Below are 17,734 nucleotides of genomic sequence, written 5' to 3' on the forward strand. Positions count from 1 at the left end.
GGGGGGGCACCGGAATGGGGGCACCGAGGTGAGGGACCCCGGGACGGGGCCTCCGGGACTGGGCGGGTACCGAGCCGGGGGACCGGGACAGGGGACATCGGGATGTGGATACGGGGGGGGGCACTAGGCCCCCCTGGAGGGACACTGGGATGGGGGTGGCTGGGACCCCCCAGGGTGCTCTGGCTGTAGGGGGGGGGGTGGAGGGAACCTGCTCCGGTACCCCCGGACACCGGCACTTCCCCAGCTGCAGGAGCATGGAGAAAAGGCTGGGGGGCTGAGCCCCCGGGGGGTCCCGGCTGGCCCCCCACCAGCTCCAGGAACGTTTTGGGGACCTTTAGCTGCYGCAGGGCCCCCAGCACCCCCCAACCTCAGGGGAGCTGGTTCTCAGGAGCAGGAGGCTCTGCCTCCCCCTCTCAGCCCTCCCCAGGATTTGGGGTCTAGGAGCTCAGGTTTGGGTCCACCCTGAGGGGCCAGGAGGGCTGGGGGGGGTCCCTGGCCCCAGCTCGGCCTCTCTTATTGTCCCTTCCCAGAACAAAGGTCTGTCCCAGGCGCACGGCCGGGCTCTGGACGGAGCCGGGGTGCTGTCGGGGGGCACACGTGGCAGCTAGGACGGAGCGGGGGGCACGCGTGTGCCTAGGGGCACACGTAGGAGCAAGGATGCATTCTGCCGGTCTCGCAAAACTACTGTTGACAGATCTCATCACACGCAAATCCCAAGGCCAGAGCCCAAGATCCACCATTAATATTTGAAGAAGCTAATTAAAATGCACGTGCAAGGAATGCTAATTGCCACCAGTGCAGCAGGATTGGGGCTGGAGGGGGGGGAGGGATGCCTTTTATCTCCTGCTCCTATAAATGCTGGCTGCCCCAGCCCCCCTGGCCCAGCAACCCACACCAGAGAGCCCCATGTAAGGATCTAAGTGTGGGTTAATCAGGGCTCGTTAATTAGGGTGGGCGTCTTGACTAGGAGCCCAGGGACAGTAGGCACATTAGCAAACATGAGTTAGAACAAGAGAAAGGAGAGCCCCAGGTCCAGGCCCAGCTGGGGCAGACGGGCGCCACGTGCTCCCCCTCCGCGGGCCAGTCTGGCCGAGCCAGGGGTGTGCAGACCCCCTCTCCAGCTCCATCACCAGGCAGGGTCCTCGGGGCTCCCCTCGCCCCGACACGCGTGAGGGTAGGACAAACTCTGCATCTCCCCCTGCCCTGGGGACAAAYGGCCACTCCACGGAACAGAAGATGATGAAGAACCAACAGGCTCCGACAAATCCACTTTATTACCTGGCTGTGAGGGGAGGAAACCCAACTGCTCCCTGACCGCCAGGAGCAGAGATGACTTTAGCACAGAGCRGGTGGGAGCAGCTGGGCTGCAGGAGGGGTCCCCAGCCCTTGGCTGGACCCCCCCAGCTCTGCTGTCCTCCCCTGTGAGGGCCAGAACTATCTAGATAAGCAGGGCAGGTGTCTCTACCCAGCCAGTGCAGGGACCTGATTCCAGGACAGCAGTAGAACTGAGCCTAACTCTGGCAGCAGAAGAGGCCTGGGGGGCCACGCCAGGTTAAGTGCTGCAGCATTTGGCATCTCATCCAGCAGAGAAATAACAGGGGAACTCAGGCTCCCTTCCGAAGGGGGCAACAGGAGGGAAAAGAGCCCCATGTGAAGGGGGGTGGAGGGGCAGGAGACACCCCTGGCTAGAGGAGCAGAGGGGGGTGTTTCACTGGCAAAAGAGGGATGTTGAGCTCCTGCCTTCCCCTTGCTCCCAAAGACACAAGGCAGGAAGGGAGAAAGGCCCTGGGATTCCTTTTTGGCAGCTGGAGGGCTGGTGAGTCACACAGTCTTGCACAGGGAAAGCCAGAGCAGGGGAGAGGACAGTAGGGAGCTGCAAAACTGAAAGTGCACTGTCCAGGCAGGCCCTGGGACTCGCGGACCCATCACAGGAGCAGGGCTGGGACACAGCACGCTCCCTGGGGCTGCCTGGAAGCTGAGGCTGCGCACAGCCAGCCTGGGAGAGCATCGGGGCGCTTCACTCGCTGCAACCGAACGGCAATACCCTCGTAAGAGGAAGCTGTTTATCCAGTCCACCCTGTGTTCAGCTTGCTGGTGCTGTTAACTGGTGACAGCTGCTGTGGTCTGGCAAGGCAGAGCTTGGGCGAGGGTGGCGTTCTCCAGTGCACAGCATTTCCCTTGCAGGATGGCTACACACGCCAGTGCTCCCTGCATGGAGACGCCGGGACTCCAGATGGCCAGGCGGCCTGGAAACCCCGCTGGGGCCTGAACGCAGCGGTGCCAGCTCGGTGCTGGGCTGGCTGTGAAGTGGGAGGGGAGGAACAGCCCACAATCCTCACTCTCAGCCACGGCTCGGTTGCGCGTCAGTCACTCGCGCTGTCCTCGCTGTCCACGTACGCCCCCAACAAGCCGAGGGAGGACGTGGTGCCCGTTGCTGTGGGAAACGAGCCTGGAAGCCAAGCAGAGAGCGCACACTGTCAGGTACAGCCCTCCTTGCCGCCGGCAAACCCCCTGGGCTCAGCTCAACCGCMCGCACAGAACCACGAGCCTGCCGTGCTCGCAAGCCGCAGGCAGCTGCGCACGGCTGGAGTCGAGGCACTGGGAGCGGGAGTCCGAGCAGTGTCTCATCCCCTGGCCTGAATCTCAATGAGGACAACAAGGTTAAAATGGGCAGACAAGGAGATCCCGCACCCTCCCTTCCCCACTCCCCCGGCACCTCCTCAGCTGCAGCCTCTCATCACTGCCCTGTGGCAACAGGGAGGAAGCAGCAAGGTTAGCCCAAGGTTTGCAAAACCCTCTCCCTAAATGAGCGGCGCTGGGAGGGGAGTGTGCCCAGCTGCTCTTCTCCCCATCACACCACCAGGGAGGWTTCAGCCACTGGAGAGGAAGAGAGAAGCCAGCTCTTGGTTTCAGCTATGCAAGCTGCCAGCTGCAAGCATGCAGCAGCATTGTGGGCAGAGCACCCCGTGCCAGCTTCGAGCCGAGTCCTTGAAGGACTCCAGCACAGTCGGGGCTGAACAGACCTTGACAGCAGCCAGGAGCAGGTGGCTGCACAAAGAATACAAAGAGAAGGGGCAAATACAGAGCTGTCTTTCCCCAGGGGTTCCCTCAGGGCAGAGGGGCTTCCTAAGCCAACTACTGAATCAGCCCAGTCGATAAATTTACCAGGTCCTTCCTCAAACCCACAGGCCCTCTGCCTTCCTAGGGCAGTGAACTATGAGGTGTTAGAAAGCCTGTCTGCTTGTTTTCATGTCTTTGGAAGTATTCAATTCCCAAATTTGGTAGGTTTTAAAAGAGAGCCCAAAACCAGAGCAATTTTCTTGCTGTTGCAATCATATCTCACTACTGTGATGGTTCCCAGAATTATATCTGAGCACTAAAAAGCTGTTTTGAAGCTTATGACCCTGCCAGTGTCTCCAAGGTCCTGGCTTGCTGCCAAAGGCTAGGAAGGAACCTCTTCTCCCTCTAGTACATTAGGTGCTACATGGTCTCCTGGAAACAAGGACAATCCCCCTTCCTACACCACCATGGTCACATCTGTCCCACAACAAAGACTTGACCTGAGCGCRTTCAGGCTCTGAAGACGATGCAGGGCTAAATGCCACTTTGGCACTGCCAGATCCCTCCCCAGTCACTCAGCTCAGACAAGCAAGTCCGATCCCCAGGATGGCAGTTACCAGTGCTGGCTGCAGTGCCTTGCTTCTCTGTCCCATTAGCCAGGGTGTCACCTGGCTTCAGCTTCCTCACTGTCACCAGCCTGGCTAGCTGGGGTTTGCTGTTCAACGTGCCCACGCTCCGTTCCCAGCTTTCAGTTTTCAACTTCTTAGCTTGGGACTGGGGGTCCTGTGGAGGGGAACAGGGGCATTAGGTGGATGGGGAGGAGGACTGCAGCACAGACTGCAGGAAAACAGAAAAGAGCAAGAGATGTGGGGAAAGCCTCCTGGAGCAGCCAAGGGATGCATCCTCCCCCAGGGTGACTAGCACAAGTTAGACAAACAACACGGATAGCTAGCGTGGATGTAAACAGCTGCAGAATAGCCSTGGGAGATGAACGTCCCATTGCCTGTGACAGTTAGATCTAGGCTAGCAGAGTCACTGAACAGCCCTCGGATAATGAGGGGCCTGATGCACGTCATAGGGCTGTCCAACCAGGACTGCATGCCTGCAGGTGGTCCAGTCACTAAAATCAAACTCTCTGGGGCTGCAGATTAGTGCTGGGCCAGGGAACATTGCTCAGATTAACCCCAGCCCAGCTTAGGAACAAGGCAGCTTTGATTCGTCCGAATAGACAGAGGTCCCAACAGACACAGATCGACATCAAAAAACGACAGTGCTAGGGGGCCTGTCTGTAGGGATAATCCCTCCCCTGGAAGCCGAGCACTGAAAGCTCTTTTGTCCGGTCTATCTCCAACATAAAGCAGAACAGAACTGAAGGAGAGGCTGTCCCAGGCACTTGTTTCACTGCTGCTGATTTTCCAGAGTGGTGAAATCATGCCTGAGGGACGACCAAAGCACTGGCGAGCACAWCCTTTCCGAGATGCAAAGAAAAAYGTAGCCATGTYCCCAGCAAGGGCAGGGGGCAACTCYCTCCCAGCCGAGACCATCTCCTTTTTCAGCAGATACAGACTAAAATCACCAGCTGATCCCTCTCTCATTTCAGTCCAGCACACAGGGACATAAGATTTGTAAGCTGCTCATGCATGACCAGCATTAGGACTCTAGCCTCTACACAGAGCAGGGACAGAAGGGACAACACAGCCACGCAGCACAGCAGTTTTGGGTTGGGGGAGGAGACGTGGCAGTGGGAAAGGCTCTGTCCCCACCCTCACCTCCTGAAGGATGTCTGTAGGTTTAACTTTTGCCACTGGCTTTGCGTGGACTTTAGCAGGCTCTTCATCAGAGTCGGAGTCGACCAGTAGCCGCCGGTTCTGGGCCTGCTCCAGCATCGCTCTGCAAGAAGAGGGGCCCCATGCAGCGGGTTAGAGCCAGCTCCACATCACCACGTGAGCAGTGGCGCTGGCTGGGCTCAGTGCCTGCACTCTCTGTTGTGGGAGGAGCTGGAATTCAGCAGCTCAGGCAGGACACAGCTTCTCAGGTGCTTTTTAAGAAGTTACCTCTTTAGAATGAGCACCTGAAGGTTGATAGCACTGAGATCTCATGAAGAGGCTCCTTCAAGGGGAATCAGGCCCCTGCAGCAGCCCTGATTGCTCCACCGGGGAGATGCTTAACCCCACTACCTCCATCAAATGCATTTCTCTCCCCTCCCCAAACACTCACGACAAACTGTCCCCAATCTCCTCACAGCCCAATCAGGATAACATCCCACCGATCTAGCTCCTATGAACTCAGGCCCTTCAAGCAATGTGTCTCCCTTAGCTCCCTCACTTGAGGGCCCTCAAGGAGCTAAGGAGAGAGCAAAATGCAGCCCCTCCTGGCCAGGGCCAGGTCAGCTGGTTTCACACACCCAGGAACACTTCCAGCCCACTCACTTCATCTCTTGCTCATCCTCCTCTTGCTCCTTGCGCTTCTGCTCCTCCTCATACTCCTTGTACTGCTGCAGCATGGCCTCAAAGTCCACATTTGCCTGGCGCTGGTTGAGCTCCTTGAGCTCCTGCAGGTTCTCCAGAACCTCCATCTCCAGCTTGGAGTCCTTGGTTCGGTTCTCCAGGACCTGAGTGAGGAAGAGGAGGGGGAAGCCAAGCTTACATGAGGTGGCAGGGCCCACCAGCAAGGTCTGACACAGCCTCTACACCAAGTACAGTGCAGAAAGCACTAAGAAGGTCATCAACCTAATTTTCATGYCTTAATGTGCATGATAGGGGTAAACTGTAACTGTCACAAGCTCCAGCATGGGAGAAAACCCCATAGGAGCAGAGAATTGGCTCCTGTCTGTTTGTATTGGCTCCAAGGACTGCTCTGCAGCACAGCAAAACCTCAGGAGCCTGAAGAACTAAGTCAACAGCTACAAGAAGTCACCTGCTCTGTGAGGGAAAACCAGCTGGAACAGGTTGGGAAGTTTGTGTTCTGCAGAGAGGAGCATGTTCTGTACCTTCATAGGATTGTTTAGCTCTTCATCTTCCCTCTCCTTCTGCATTCTCTTCTCTTCTTCCTCCAAGAGTTTCTCAGCTTGGAAGTTGCGAGTGGCCCCGTGCTCCATGGTGTAGTCTGTGTTCTCAGGATCTGTCTACAGATACAGAAGAAGTGAAATCATTGTACTGGAGGAATCCTGTTCCAGGCATTCTACYATCTACAAACATCTAAGTGCTACTCCCAGAGCCACACGTGAGTGTTTTCTTGATCCGTGTTGTTTCATTCATATCATAGGCAGGCAATCACCTACACCCCTGCCTCTCCTATAGATGATTTGCTACTGTGCTCTGCCCATGCGATGGGCGAGACATTTCAGGGCTACAAACTGCTACGAGAAGGGAAGGGACATCAGAGAGCATACACTCTGATTCCGTCTTTGCTGGGATACCCCTTCCCCATAGGGCTAGCTAACCCTCGTTTCCAGTGCTCGGCCTGCAGACCCTGCAGCCTGCCCAGAAACCAGGAGCCCAGAAAATACAGAACCACCCAAAGAAACTTCACCTTGAAAGTGATCTCTGCCAAGCAACGTGTGCACTTGATGTAGAAGCGGAAGATGGGAAGTCCCAAGTACACCTCATTCTGAACAGTCTCCTTACGAGCATTAAACTTTTTCCCCTTATAGATGTATTCACCACACGTCTTGCATCTAAAAGAAAAAGAGAAGTCCATAACACATCAAAAGAAGAGAAYAAAAAGACCTAGAAAAGTCCAAGTGATTTTCAGGCCCTATCAGCCTAYGTTCTAAGCAATAGTTCTTTTTTCCTTTCTAAATTCAGTACCTACTCTTCAAARAATCCCCCCAAATCACCCTCAACTTCTGTTCCCTCCTCCCTTCCTCCTTTTCTCCTAAAACATGACAACTCTAACAGCAGCTCCTCCACTCTGTATGTAAGCTAAAAATTCCCAAGCAAACTCCCCTCTTCTACAGCTGCTTCCTTCCAAGCAGCATCACCCCTCTTACCGCATGTTGAAGGGAGCCATGAGCCGCACCACATACTGACGGTCCTTTGGGAGTTTGAGCTTTGGGATCTTAGCAGGATCAAAGTCCGGCGGGTAGTATTTCTACAGGAACAGAGCAGAAATGTGCATGTGCTGGGTGCTGATGTACCCAAAGGAGTGAGAACTGTGGCAGGGAGGCTCCCACTTGCCATTTCAATCCCTGTAATTGCCCTCCCCACACTCCAAAATCCTCAACACTTCATGCATTCTTCTCCCAGTTASACAGAGCCCCAGGCCCAGCCAGCCCAGCCACAACACCCCTTCCAGATTTCCCCTTGCCCCAAGCAGCCCCTCTAGACGCAGCCAGGAACCCCAGGCCAGTGACCCCCCCCAACCACCTCCTGCTCTGCCTGGGAGCCACGAGCAGCCTGAGACACCCCTCCCGAATCCCTGTGAGCCTGAGCTCCCTCACACCGATCAGGGAACCCCCCCCCCCCAGGGCTAGGGACCTCCCCACCGATCAAGGGCCTTCCCCGAGACCCCCAGCCTGAGCACCCCCACAGACCCCCCCCCAGGACCCCTAAACCGAGCACCTCTACCCCGAGGGCCCCCTGCACTGACCAGGAACCCCCAACGCAGGACCTCCACCGACCGGAGCCCCACCGCGACCCTCTCCCCCCCAACTCACGTTCAAAACCTTCCGCTCCGACATGGCTGCGCTCCCCCCTCACACACCCGCGCGACCCGACCCAGCAACCGCCCACCCGCGCGACCCCGCAACTTCCTGCAAGGAGACCCCGCCCCCTGCCTCCAATCACTGGTGAGAGCGCCGCTGCCGGGGAAAACTATTGGCTCTTTCCTCTGCCTGTCATCCAGCCCCGCCCACAGCGCCGCGGGCCCTGCGCTCCACTCCGAGAGCCCGTGCGCGCGCGGCGGCCTGAGAGGAGCGTTCCGGGGCGGGGGGAGGGGGCCGGGGCGGGCCGTGGGGACCAGTCCGGGCCATATGGACCAGTCCGGGCTGTGGGGACCAGCCCATACAAGCCTGTAGAACCTGGCACAGGCCTGTGCGAGCCCATAGGAGCCCGCCGCGCATGACACAGGTCTGCACAAGCCCATGGAGTCCGTAGGGCTTAGGGTAAGCGTGTGTGAGCCCGTAGAGGCTTGCATGAGCCTGGAGTGAGCTCGTACAGGCTTGTGCCAGCCTCTACAGGCTCATACAGGCTTGTGTGGGCCTCTGTGGGGTCGTATGGGCTTGTGCCAGCCTCTGTGGGCTAATATGGGCTCATGCGAGCCTCTGTGGGGTCATACCGACTTGTGCCGGCCTTTGCAGGCTCGTGTAGGTTCATGCTGGCCTGTACGGGCTCGTAGAGGCTCATGTGGGCTTCTGTGGGCTTGTACGGGCTTGTGTCGTCCCATACGTTGTCCCATACAGGCCTTAGGGGTCCCTACAAGCCCTCAGAGGCCATCACGAGCCTATAGGAGCCTTGGAGCCAGGTACGAGCCCATGTGAGCCTGTAGAGTTCTTCAGTCACTGTTGCCCTCCCTGGGACCCTGGTATCTTGAATTCCCTGGGCCACCCTCAGAAACCTTCTCCCTGCCCAAGACATCCAGGAGCCCTGATCCACTCCACTGCCCAGTCTGCAGGGACCCGGAAACCCAAGCAGTCCTGATGCCCTCTGCCCCCTGCCCACCCAGGACATTCAGACAGCTAGTCTCCTCCTGCTCTCCTCTTGCTTCTTGTGAGGAGCATCTGGTCACCTGGGTCCTTTAGCAGTGAGAACGAGATCCAGTCAGGCAATTCAGGAGCCACTTTTATTCATTCCAAGAGTCTGAGGAAACTGGGGGTTCCCCAGCTCCTAGTGAAGGGCTTGAGCAGGGAGGGGGAACCTCATGAATACCCCTGGGGGCACTGGGTTGCACTGGGAAGTGCCCATAGGTGCTTTCCAGGGATTCATTCCCAGTACTGGGGGGATACTAGGCATCCTGGGGGACCCTGGGTGGCAAAAAGAGGGTCCCTCTGCCCGATGGGAGTTCCCAAAGGTGCCACAGAGGTGTCTCAATACTGTTGGGGGTKGGCCTATTGGGACTCCCAGTGGAAGGTAGTTTAGAAATCCCGCAAGTACTGGGGAGGTAGAGGGGGCACCAGATGTTACAATGGGACCCTGCTCCTGAGGAAGAGGTCTGGGGGCCTTTAGCCTCATTGGGATGCCTATGGAAGCTACATGGGGACCACAGTATGGGTTAGGGAGCTTTTCAGGTCCCCCTAAATGTTTTGGGGGTCACTGGATCATCTCGATGGGTCCCCCAGGGGGTCAGGGCCACGCAAGGCAGCGGGTACAGTGAGGACACAGGCCCGGAAGTCAGTATAGGCATGGGGCAAGGTGCCCCGGGTGATCCAGCGCCTGCTGCCCGGCTGGTAGGCATGAATCAAGTGGGTGTCTTGGTACGTCTCATGACTGTAGCCTCCCAGGATGATCAGTTCCCCCCCCAGAACAGCCGCGCCCCCCCCTACATGGGCATGGGGCAAGGGGCTGAGGAGAACCCACGAATCCAGGCTAGGGCTGTAGACCTCAAAGGCCAGCTGGTCACTGTAGCCTGTCTGCCCATCTCGCCGGCACAACCCCCCAGCCACATAGAGCTGCCCACCTGCCTCCTCCATGATGTGGCCAGCTCGCTCACCATTCATGGGGGCCAGGAGCGTGGCGGGTGCACCCGGGGCATAGCGCAGCAGGGATGCCTGGCATCGGCATGCCTCGTCACACCCRCCCGACACATAGATGGCACCATCCAGGGCACAAGCTGCGTGTCCACACAGAGCCACTGGCAATGGCTGGCACCTCCTGAGGAAAGAGAGAGAGAGAGAGAGATGGGAGTGGAGGGGGCAGGTTAAGCGGGACTACCCCATCATAACTGCCTGCCCAGGATATCCCCAGCAAACACTGCTAGCCATGGATCCATCAAATGATCAACGAGCAGTGTTAACCAACCGCTGATGAGCCCCCAGTGCGCAACACTGGAGAACACTTGATTCCCAATAGGCATCGTTACCCAACCGCTGGTCAATCCGCCATAGACTCCCTCAAAGGGCAACACTGGTCAACATGTGATGGACTCTCTAGGAGCAACACTGGCCAGCACCCAGTGGGCATTGCTGGTAGACATTCAAGTGATTCCTCCCACTAGTAGATGGCCAAGAGATTTCCAGTGAATACCGCTGGCCAAAAACTCATTCATGACCCAGTGGGCATCACTGGCCAGCACCCAATGAACCTCAAAGGACACAGTCAGTCCAACACCCARTGGATCTCCCCCCAAAGCTGCTGTTAGGCAACCCATGGTCCATTCTCCTTTGGAGGAACAACATTGGCCAGTGACCCAAAGATCAGGGCACCACTGTCCAACTCGARGGGCTGCTAGGGGAGAGGAAGGCAGGTGTCTGTGTGGAGAGGCCTCACCTCCAGGTGTCAGTGGCCAGGTCATAGCACTCCACAGCGTCCATGCAGTAGCGCTCRTCTGAGCTGCCCCCCAGGGCATAAATGAAACCCCCAAGTGCCACAGCTGCGAAGTAGCTCCGCCCACAGGCCATGCTGGTCAGGTGCTCCCAGGAGTCCTCCATRGGCTGATATCTGAGGTTGAGAGGCAAAGGGGAGGAGAGCTGTTACCCACAGCACCAGGATGTGATGTTCAAATTGCTGAGGGCAACATCCCACCCACAAGCAGCCAATGCTATAATGTCCTGAGGCCACAGGACATCTCTAGGTGGGAACCTCCCTGCCCCACTCTTAATAAATCCCATACTGAATCACCCGGAGTAGGCAGGCTCCAGGAGGACAGGAACCTCCCAGTCTACAGCCATCCAGTCCCAGAATGCCTTGAGGCTGCTTGATCAATTGCAGTCTCATGATGTCTTGGGGCCATGTGGAACCTCTAGGTCTCCCAACACCTGTTTTGATCCCACAAAGTCTTGGTGCTACATGGCACCTCTAGGTCCTCCATAGCCCTCACCTGTAGACACTAGCCAGGGTGTCACGGACCCCRTAGTAGTGCTTCCCACCCAGGATGTAGAGAACGTTGCCAATCACAGCRACAGCATGGCGGAAGCGTGGGCCGTCAGGGAAGTGTCCCAGAGCCCGCCACTCCACCTGCTTCACCAGCCCCACAGCACTGAGATAGCGGTGGGCAAACCAGAGATGCCTGCTGGGCTTCCGGGCAGCTGTGTCAGTTGTCAGTGTGTCTCCACCGCAGACCACCAGCACCTCTGGCCATGAGCGCACACGGCATGGCAGGCGGGCCGTGGGGGCCAAACTTGAGACCACAAGCTGGTGGAGAAGCCCTGGGTTAGCTGCTCCTGCAGCCACTGATGGGACCTTCTTCAGCTCCTGGCCAGACATGAGGGCAAAGCGAACAGAGGACAGGACCTCCTCAGCTTGATTGTTTTGACCACCTCCATTGGCCACGAGCCACCGGGATGCTGCTTCCAAGGCTTCTAGTTCGTGGAGGACATTGAGGGAGTCAGAGCGGAGGAGGCGGATGAGAATGTGTGCAGGAAGGTCCAGGAAGGCTGGCGTGGCCGCCACACTGGGGAAAGTAGCCAAGATGAAGTCCTCAGCTACACGGCGTACATGGGCCAGCCCATAGTCCATGGCAAAGGCCAGCACATCCAGGCCAGTCTCTGGGGTCAGGCAACGGGTGAAAACATCTAGGCAGAGTGTGAGGAGCCCCCAGGCCTGGTAGCGCAGGGAGGTCTCGGCCGCCTCCAGGACTGTGGGCCATGGCCCTGCCACAGCCCCTGTGTAGGCGAAAGATTGGAGGAGGTGCAGCTCGGCTGGGGACAGCCTTGTGGCCAGTGGGGTTGCGGGATTGTGGGCCGCCTCCCGCATGGGACAGGTGAAGAGGGCCCGGAAGAAGTCACAGGAGCAGCTCAGGGCCAGGCGCTGAACTAAGCGGAAGGGAGGAAACAGTGTGGAGGCAGCAGGAGATCCAGGTATCCTGGCACTGCCCTTTGCACCTCACAGCCACCCAACCCGGGAACCCTCTCCACCCTCAAGGCCCCCCCCCAAGGGGACCGATCATCTGGGTACCTCCAGCTCCACATCCAGGACTTCACCTGCAACCAAGCACTGGGGACTCCCAGCATTTACCACCATCCCCAACCCCCAGCCCCCCCCACCAAGGGACCTAGGTGTCCAGGCATACTCTGTCACCCCATTCCCTTCAGCCCCCTCCCRGAGGACCCAGGTACCTAGCTCACCTGGAATGATCTCATCTCCTGCCTGGAATTGGAGGTCGCAGCCCAAGCCACTGGCATGGAGTTGCCTCATGGACCTTAACGTCTCCCACTGCTCCTCCAGGGGCTCGGGAGCTGTCTGGGGGTTACCTTCCAGCTGTGGGGCACAGGCAGCCATCACCCGGGGGGCCCCCAGGGCCTGGGCAGCCTCTTCYACCTCCTTTTCTTTGCCTTTGGGCAGGGCTCCCCCATAGGCAAAGGCAAGCACAGCCCGCCAGCCCCAAGGTGTGGCCCCTGCTGGCAGGGGGATGTGGGGCAGGGAGCCATGGGGCAGCTCTCTGGTCCTGCTCTCCAGGAAATGGAGGAAGAAGGAGCTGACGGAGGCCAGGACCACAGCATGGGCCACATCACCCTCTGGGCCCACAGCCACATCCACCAGCTGTCCGGCGGCGCGGAGGTGGTCAGCCACGGCCAGGAAGCGTCCGGCGTGGGCCCGATCCCACAGGTGCCATTGATTTCGGGCTGGRCCCTCTGCAACCCACATCTTGCCTGTGGGAACACATTGGGGGTGAGGGGGGTCAGGGTGTCATTCCTATAGCCAAAGCCCTTGCCCCRTAGCAGAAGTTATGGCTGGAGACACTGGGTCCCGCTGCTGGCACTGTCCCAAAGCAAAAACCACTGGATCCATCACCAAAGTCTCCACCACGTAGCCGAGGCCGCTAGGCCCTGCCACTGCCCCATTCCTATTGCCCTGTCAAAGCCTCTGCCCCATAACTGAACCCTCTGCTCCATAACCAAGATATTACACCACAGCTGAAGCCACCGATCCATAGCCAAAGCCTCGGCTCCATACCTGAAGCTGCTGCCCCAACCAAAAGCCAGTGCCCAAAGCTGAGTTCGGTGTCCTCCATCAAAGCCTCTGCCCCATAGCCGAAGCCACAAAGCGCTGCCCCCAGCCACCGCTCCACAGTCAAAGCCGCAGGCAAAGCCTCTGCCCCATGGCTGAGCCCACGGGATGCTCCCAGAGCCCACGCGCTGCTCCGCAGGGAAGCCGCCCGCTCCACTCGCCCTGCTTCAACCCCACCGCCACCCTCCCGTGGGCCAGGCGTGCCACGCGGTGGGTGCTCCGTGGGTGCACGTGCCGTCAATGGGGGAGCTGGGTTGTGTGCTGGTTCTTCTCTGCTGCGTTGACTGCTGCGTGTCTGGGGGTGTTGTGGCGCCTGTAGTTCGTGTTTCTTGTGCTGCGCCTGTGCGTTTGCCGAGTGTGCAGTCTTGTCTTGTGCCGGCTGCTGTTGGGCTGCGCGTTGGGCTGGCGACTGCATCGCACCGACTGTTGTGTTGTGCTGCCTGTGTTTTGCTGTGTGCGCTGTACATTGTGTTGTCCCCTCTGTTGTGTGATAGGCAGATTGTGCGTGTGTGTGTGTGCACATGCATGTTACACCYTGTGCGTGCAGTCAGGGTGAGAGCTGTGCTCTCGTGGTGGTGTGGCAAGATTGCATGTGTGTTGGTGGTCATGTTGCCTACTGTACGCTGGACTGTCAGAATTGTGCTGTTGTGTCTTGCATTGCCTGTTGAATCGTTTTGTGAAGTCTTTGGTGTTGCAGCGTGGTGTGTTGCACGTTGTAGTGCAYGTTGTGTTATGTTACGCTGACTGTTGTCTCGCATCTTGTGTGTTGAGTTGTGCGCTCTCTGGCCTGTCGTGCTGGGTTGCTTGGTGCGCGTCATCTCTTGAACCCCGCATACTATGATGCGTCACACCGCACATTGTGCTTGTGGTGGTGCGTGTCCGGTTGTGAGCCCTCTTGCATTGTTTATTGTGTTGCTTTGTGTGTGGCATGCTGTGTTATGCCGTGTTGAGCTGCACACTGTGTTGTCTTCTCCATGTATATTTTGTGGTGTTGCACAGTATCAAGCAGCAYGTCCTCTCGTGTAATTTTCTTTATTGCATTTCATGTTGCATTTTCACATCTCTTATGTTGTGTCCTGTGTTGCTTGTTGCCGGTTGTGTCCTATTGTGTGCTGCGCTTTTGCGTTACTTGCCGCGTTGTGCTGTGCCACGCTGTGTGTCACTCCGAGTGCTGCCGTGTGTATTGCCGGTTGTGTCACCTGCTGCACTGCTGTGTGTGCCGCGCCGCGTGGCATGTCGCGTTGTGTTGTGCGTTGTGTGCCATGTCGTGTGCCGCGCGGTGTGTCATGTATTCTGTCCCCCTTACCGCCTGTCCCAGCTCCTGGAAGCTCCCATGACCCCCAAGGAATGTGTCTGGGTAATTATAGCCTCACTTGGACACGTGACCCTGACGCCTGGGTGCTGAGACAGGCCCAGGATGGAGGGAGGGCCCAGGGCTTGGGTTACCTCATGATGGGAGTGGGTTGGACACCTGGGTTCCCTGAGGACAGGCGAATTGCAAGGAGAGGGAGCAAAGGGAGCTGCTCGAGTTTTCCCTCCTCTGAGGCAGCAAGGAAGTGCAGGCAGGGACCAGAGGGCCGTACACCCTGGGCTGTCCTGAGCACAGAGGCCTGGGCAGGTCCTGTAGGGGGTCTCCAGCCCATCATCCCACCCTAGACCTGACTCACAGYCACACGAGAGCCCACGGTGAACAAGGCCACCTGATAAAACCTTTGGGATGAAGAGCAGCAAKACACCAGCACCACCACATCCATGCTCTCCTGCTCCCTCTCCACAGCCTGTCGTGCTCCCGAGCCCCAGGGCCCAGCSCTACCGACCCCAGCCCCAAAGAACCTGAGGCCCCTTAGCCTTCCTGCTGAGGAACGTGCAGAAACACCAGCCTCTTGGCCCACTCTGATCCCTGTGCACAACTCAGAGGGGGTTGACCACCCCAGGTTGGGACTGACCACTCCCAACCCTGGCCTCGGTGTTTTGGAGCCTAGTGATGCCCCCAGGGATATCCCCCAAGAACAAGTGCACTGGGGAGCAGCACAGCATGCCATGACCATGACAGTGTCCCCTGTGTGATGCTATGTCTCCTCCTCTGCCATCCTACCTGGGTCCCCTGGTAGCTCTGGGAGGGAGTGGGATGTGCAGGCTGTCCTGTCAACCAGACAAAGCTTTAAGTAACCTGCTCCAACTTTGAGCAGGCAGACCTGGCCTGTGCAATCTATGTCTCCTTCCCCTCATTTCTAGTCCCAGGGGAAGCAGAGATCTCATCCACAATGTAGGTTCAAACACATCTTCAAAAGTTTTGATTCCAAACTCTAATTGATGCCATCCCAACCTCTGTCAAAAATTCCCACAGGACCCAGAACTATGTTATCTTTTTTTTTAAAAAAAAAAAAAAAAAAAAAAAAGAAGACAGACTGAAAACACTTATTCTGCCTCTAAAGCTCACGTGCACAATATGGAGACACAAAGGCAAAATGACTTATGCTGGAACAAAAGCTCTCAGCAGGAGCATCATAGCTAAGCGTCATCTTCCAATCGCTAAACCTTTTTTTGCATCTCAGCCCCAGCACAAAAGCACTCTAAGAACAGCTGGAAGATGTCAAAATTTAGTGACAACTGTTGATTTGATCATATCTTTATTACAATATCTTATTACACAGAACATTTAATAGATAACTTGGAGGGAAGAAACGCTACCTTTACAGCTTGGGAGGTCCTGTCAGCCTCCAGCCCTCCTTTTTACCTATCTTCATTAAAGCAGCTGTAATTCCAAAACCTAAACATGCAGTGGTTCCGGTCATGTAACTGTGGGCTGGAAAAAAACAAAATCTATTATGGCAATAATACAATGCAGTAGATCTTGACAGACTCTGGAATTTCATCACTTGACCATGAGTAATGTTGTCTGCTGACAGAAATTTCTTTAAATTACATTTACTCATGGTTCAGTCTACAGTTTGAAATGTGAAAGTTCTATAATCCATCACCCCATCTCCTTACATATGGAATCTTAAATTGCTTATTTCAGTGACTAAAACAACAGTCATCACTTCAGACTCCCATCAGCTCAGCAAATAGGAAAAGGATAAATTCTATTTTGCTGGAATTTAAAACTTAAAAATCTCTTTAACCTTTAACACCTGAGCCTGAAAAAGCCCAAAGAGAAGAGCTGTCTAAATACTGCAGGATCTAATCTAGCTTGACAATGTGTCATATAAGCAATGTACAGAGCAGAAGGATATAGCTTATCCCTCAGAGTGCATGAAGAATTCACAAGGCATATGTTAGACTATCTTTTCCTTGCAAAATAAATCACATATGTTGCCAAGAAAACAAGAATTCCCACTACTRTTTTACCCCTCACATTCTACAATTTCAAATTAAAAATAGTAATTATAACTGGCAGCTCTGGGTTAGCTCTCTTTTCACTCTGTACAYCATCCTGATGTTATCTTTGGTCTCCTTCTCTAGCTGTACTAATCTTAGCAGACCTGTATTAGTACAGTAGAGCACCTATGGAATTAGCATGAAAAAGAATTCACATAATGTGATGGATTTTTACTGGACAGGCCTGCTATCAAGACTGCTTTACAATTTTCCCTAATATAAAAGTTTTTAAACTCAGAAATAGCTCATTTCATTGTCTATTACAGTCACTTTTATATGGCTGCATGTATATATGCATATATAGAGAGAGAAAGAGAGAAAGAAATAAAAAAGCACTGTGGCACATAAAGTTTTGAGTACATTAAAATAATATTCAGTGAATATAGCCTTGAGTATCCAAACAAGTGAAGAGCTAGATCTCCTGCACATGAAGATTTAACCATCAGGTAACTTTACAGCATTTATTTAAAAGTGTTAAGAACAGTTCAAAACCACAAATGTTTTCACTCCTATATTTATTGAAATTTACCTCTTGCACCTAAGATAGCTCCTGTTGCACAGCCTCCTATGAAATAATTCAAAGGATCCTCTGGTTCCTCTCGGATCTGAGCGCTGAGGCAGGTAGTCACGCCAAACACTGCCCCTAGGGTAGCTGTAAGGAAAACGCAAAATTATTATATACAAAGAACCTGTTTTTAAGAGGCACGGTGCTGTTCAAGAGTTTCTCTCGGAGGACGCAGACAGGAAACTGAAGCATTTGGATCCGCTTTCAATCACTTACAGGCTCCGTGTCCGCCCGCCACGGCCGCCCCACGCGGGCGGCCCCGGCCCCGCTTACCCATCGTAACGCTGTCCGTGGCCGCCATCTGCACGGCAGCAAGGGCCGAGCTGGGCTGGAACAGGATAATGCGATAGGCCGAGCCGACCAGGCCTGCAACGCAGAGCAGAGATCTCGTGAGCAGCGCGGTAACGTACCTCGGGAAACCTTCGCTTTCTACGGGGGAAATTGTTACGGGGGAGGGAAAAAAAATCACAAACTCTAAACCATGAGATTATCAGTTATCTCCAGCGCAGTGTTTCAGGCGGCGGCACCGGCCGCGGCGCCGCTTCCCTCACAGGCCGCGCCGCAGCCGCCGCGCTGAGGGGGAGCCGAGGGCGGCGGGCGCGAGGCGGGCGGGGGCGCGGGGCCG

General features: G+C 56.0%; 4 protein-coding genes across 5 annotated transcripts in view; all 4 read right to left on the bottom strand.

The window, feature by feature from the left end:
• LOC146593841 (SH2 domain-containing adapter protein F-like) overlaps positions 1-98 on the bottom strand; it is a 3,645-nt gene extending 3,547 nt beyond the window's left edge. The window contains exon 1 of the mRNA XM_085308547.1: positions 71-98. Within this exon, the coding sequence (XP_085164673.1) occupies positions 71-98 (28 nt within the window). The remainder of the gene's footprint in view (positions 1-70) is intronic.
• A 1,158-nt stretch (positions 99-1,256) lies between these two features.
• Positions 1,257-7,806, bottom strand: GOLGA6L9 (golgin A6 family like 9). Its single transcript, XM_085308476.1, has 8 exons — positions 7,718-7,806; positions 7,052-7,152; positions 6,592-6,736; positions 6,050-6,184; positions 5,490-5,671; positions 4,830-4,950; positions 3,678-3,843; positions 1,257-2,449 (listed from the first exon to the last, which is right to left on the bottom strand). Exons 1-8 carry the CDS (start codon positions 7,739-7,741, stop codon positions 2,364-2,366), a joined length of 960 nt encoding a protein of 319 aa, XP_085164602.1. The 5' UTR covers positions 7,742-7,806; the 3' UTR covers positions 1,257-2,363.
• Positions 7,807-8,827: 1,021 nt separating this feature from the next.
• On the bottom strand, positions 8,828-14,516 carry KLHL33 (kelch like family member 33). 2 transcript variants are annotated; one of them, XM_085308478.1, is made up of 5 exons: positions 14,470-14,516; positions 12,281-12,805; positions 11,035-11,968; positions 10,485-10,655; positions 8,828-9,869 (listed from the first exon to the last, which is right to left on the bottom strand). In XM_085308478.1, exons 2-5 carry the CDS (start codon positions 12,798-12,800, stop codon positions 9,317-9,319), a joined length of 2,178 nt encoding a protein of 725 aa, XP_085164604.1. In that variant the 5' UTR covers positions 12,801-12,805; positions 14,470-14,516; the 3' UTR covers positions 8,828-9,316. The 2 variants fall into 2 exon arrangements, with proteins under 2 accessions (XP_085164604.1, XP_085164603.1); XM_085308477.1 differs by lacking the exon at positions 12,281-12,805 and having other exon boundaries at positions 13,110-14,497.
• A 1,260-nt stretch (positions 14,517-15,776) lies between these two features.
• The window catches only part of NDUFA11 (NADH:ubiquinone oxidoreductase subunit A11), a 2,499-nt gene continuing 541 nt past the window's right edge, over positions 15,777-17,734 (bottom strand). Inside the window, exons 2-5 of the mRNA XM_085308548.1 lie at positions 17,520-17,538; positions 17,383-17,475; positions 17,074-17,196; positions 15,777-15,969 (exon numbers count right to left, since the gene is read on the bottom strand). Of these exons, the coding sequence (XP_085164674.1) occupies positions 15,857-15,969; positions 17,074-17,196; positions 17,383-17,475; positions 17,520-17,538 (348 nt within the window). The 3' untranslated portion in view covers positions 15,777-15,856. The remainder of the gene's footprint in view (positions 15,970-17,073; positions 17,197-17,382; positions 17,476-17,519; positions 17,539-17,734) is intronic.

This window comes from Rhea americana, unplaced genomic scaffold (genome assembly GCF_003343005.1).
Source record: "Rhea americana isolate MKP2758 unplaced genomic scaffold, rheAme1 scaffold_278, whole genome shotgun sequence".
Classification (NCBI taxonomy): domain Eukaryota; kingdom Metazoa; phylum Chordata; class Aves; order Rheiformes; family Rheidae; genus Rhea; species Rhea americana.

Coding starts and splice junctions, on each gene's coding strand:
- GOLGA6L9 (XM_085308476.1), bottom strand. CDS start 7,741: ATGTCGGAGCGGAAGGTTTTGAAC. Junction 7,153..7,717: donor CGGAGCGGAAGGTTTTGAAC/GTGAGTTGGGGG, acceptor CTGTTCCTGTAG/AAATACTACCCGCCGGACTT. Junction 5,672..6,049: donor AGCTAAACAATCCTATGAAG/GTACAGAACATG, acceptor TTCCTCACTCAG/GTCCTGGAGAACCGAACCAA.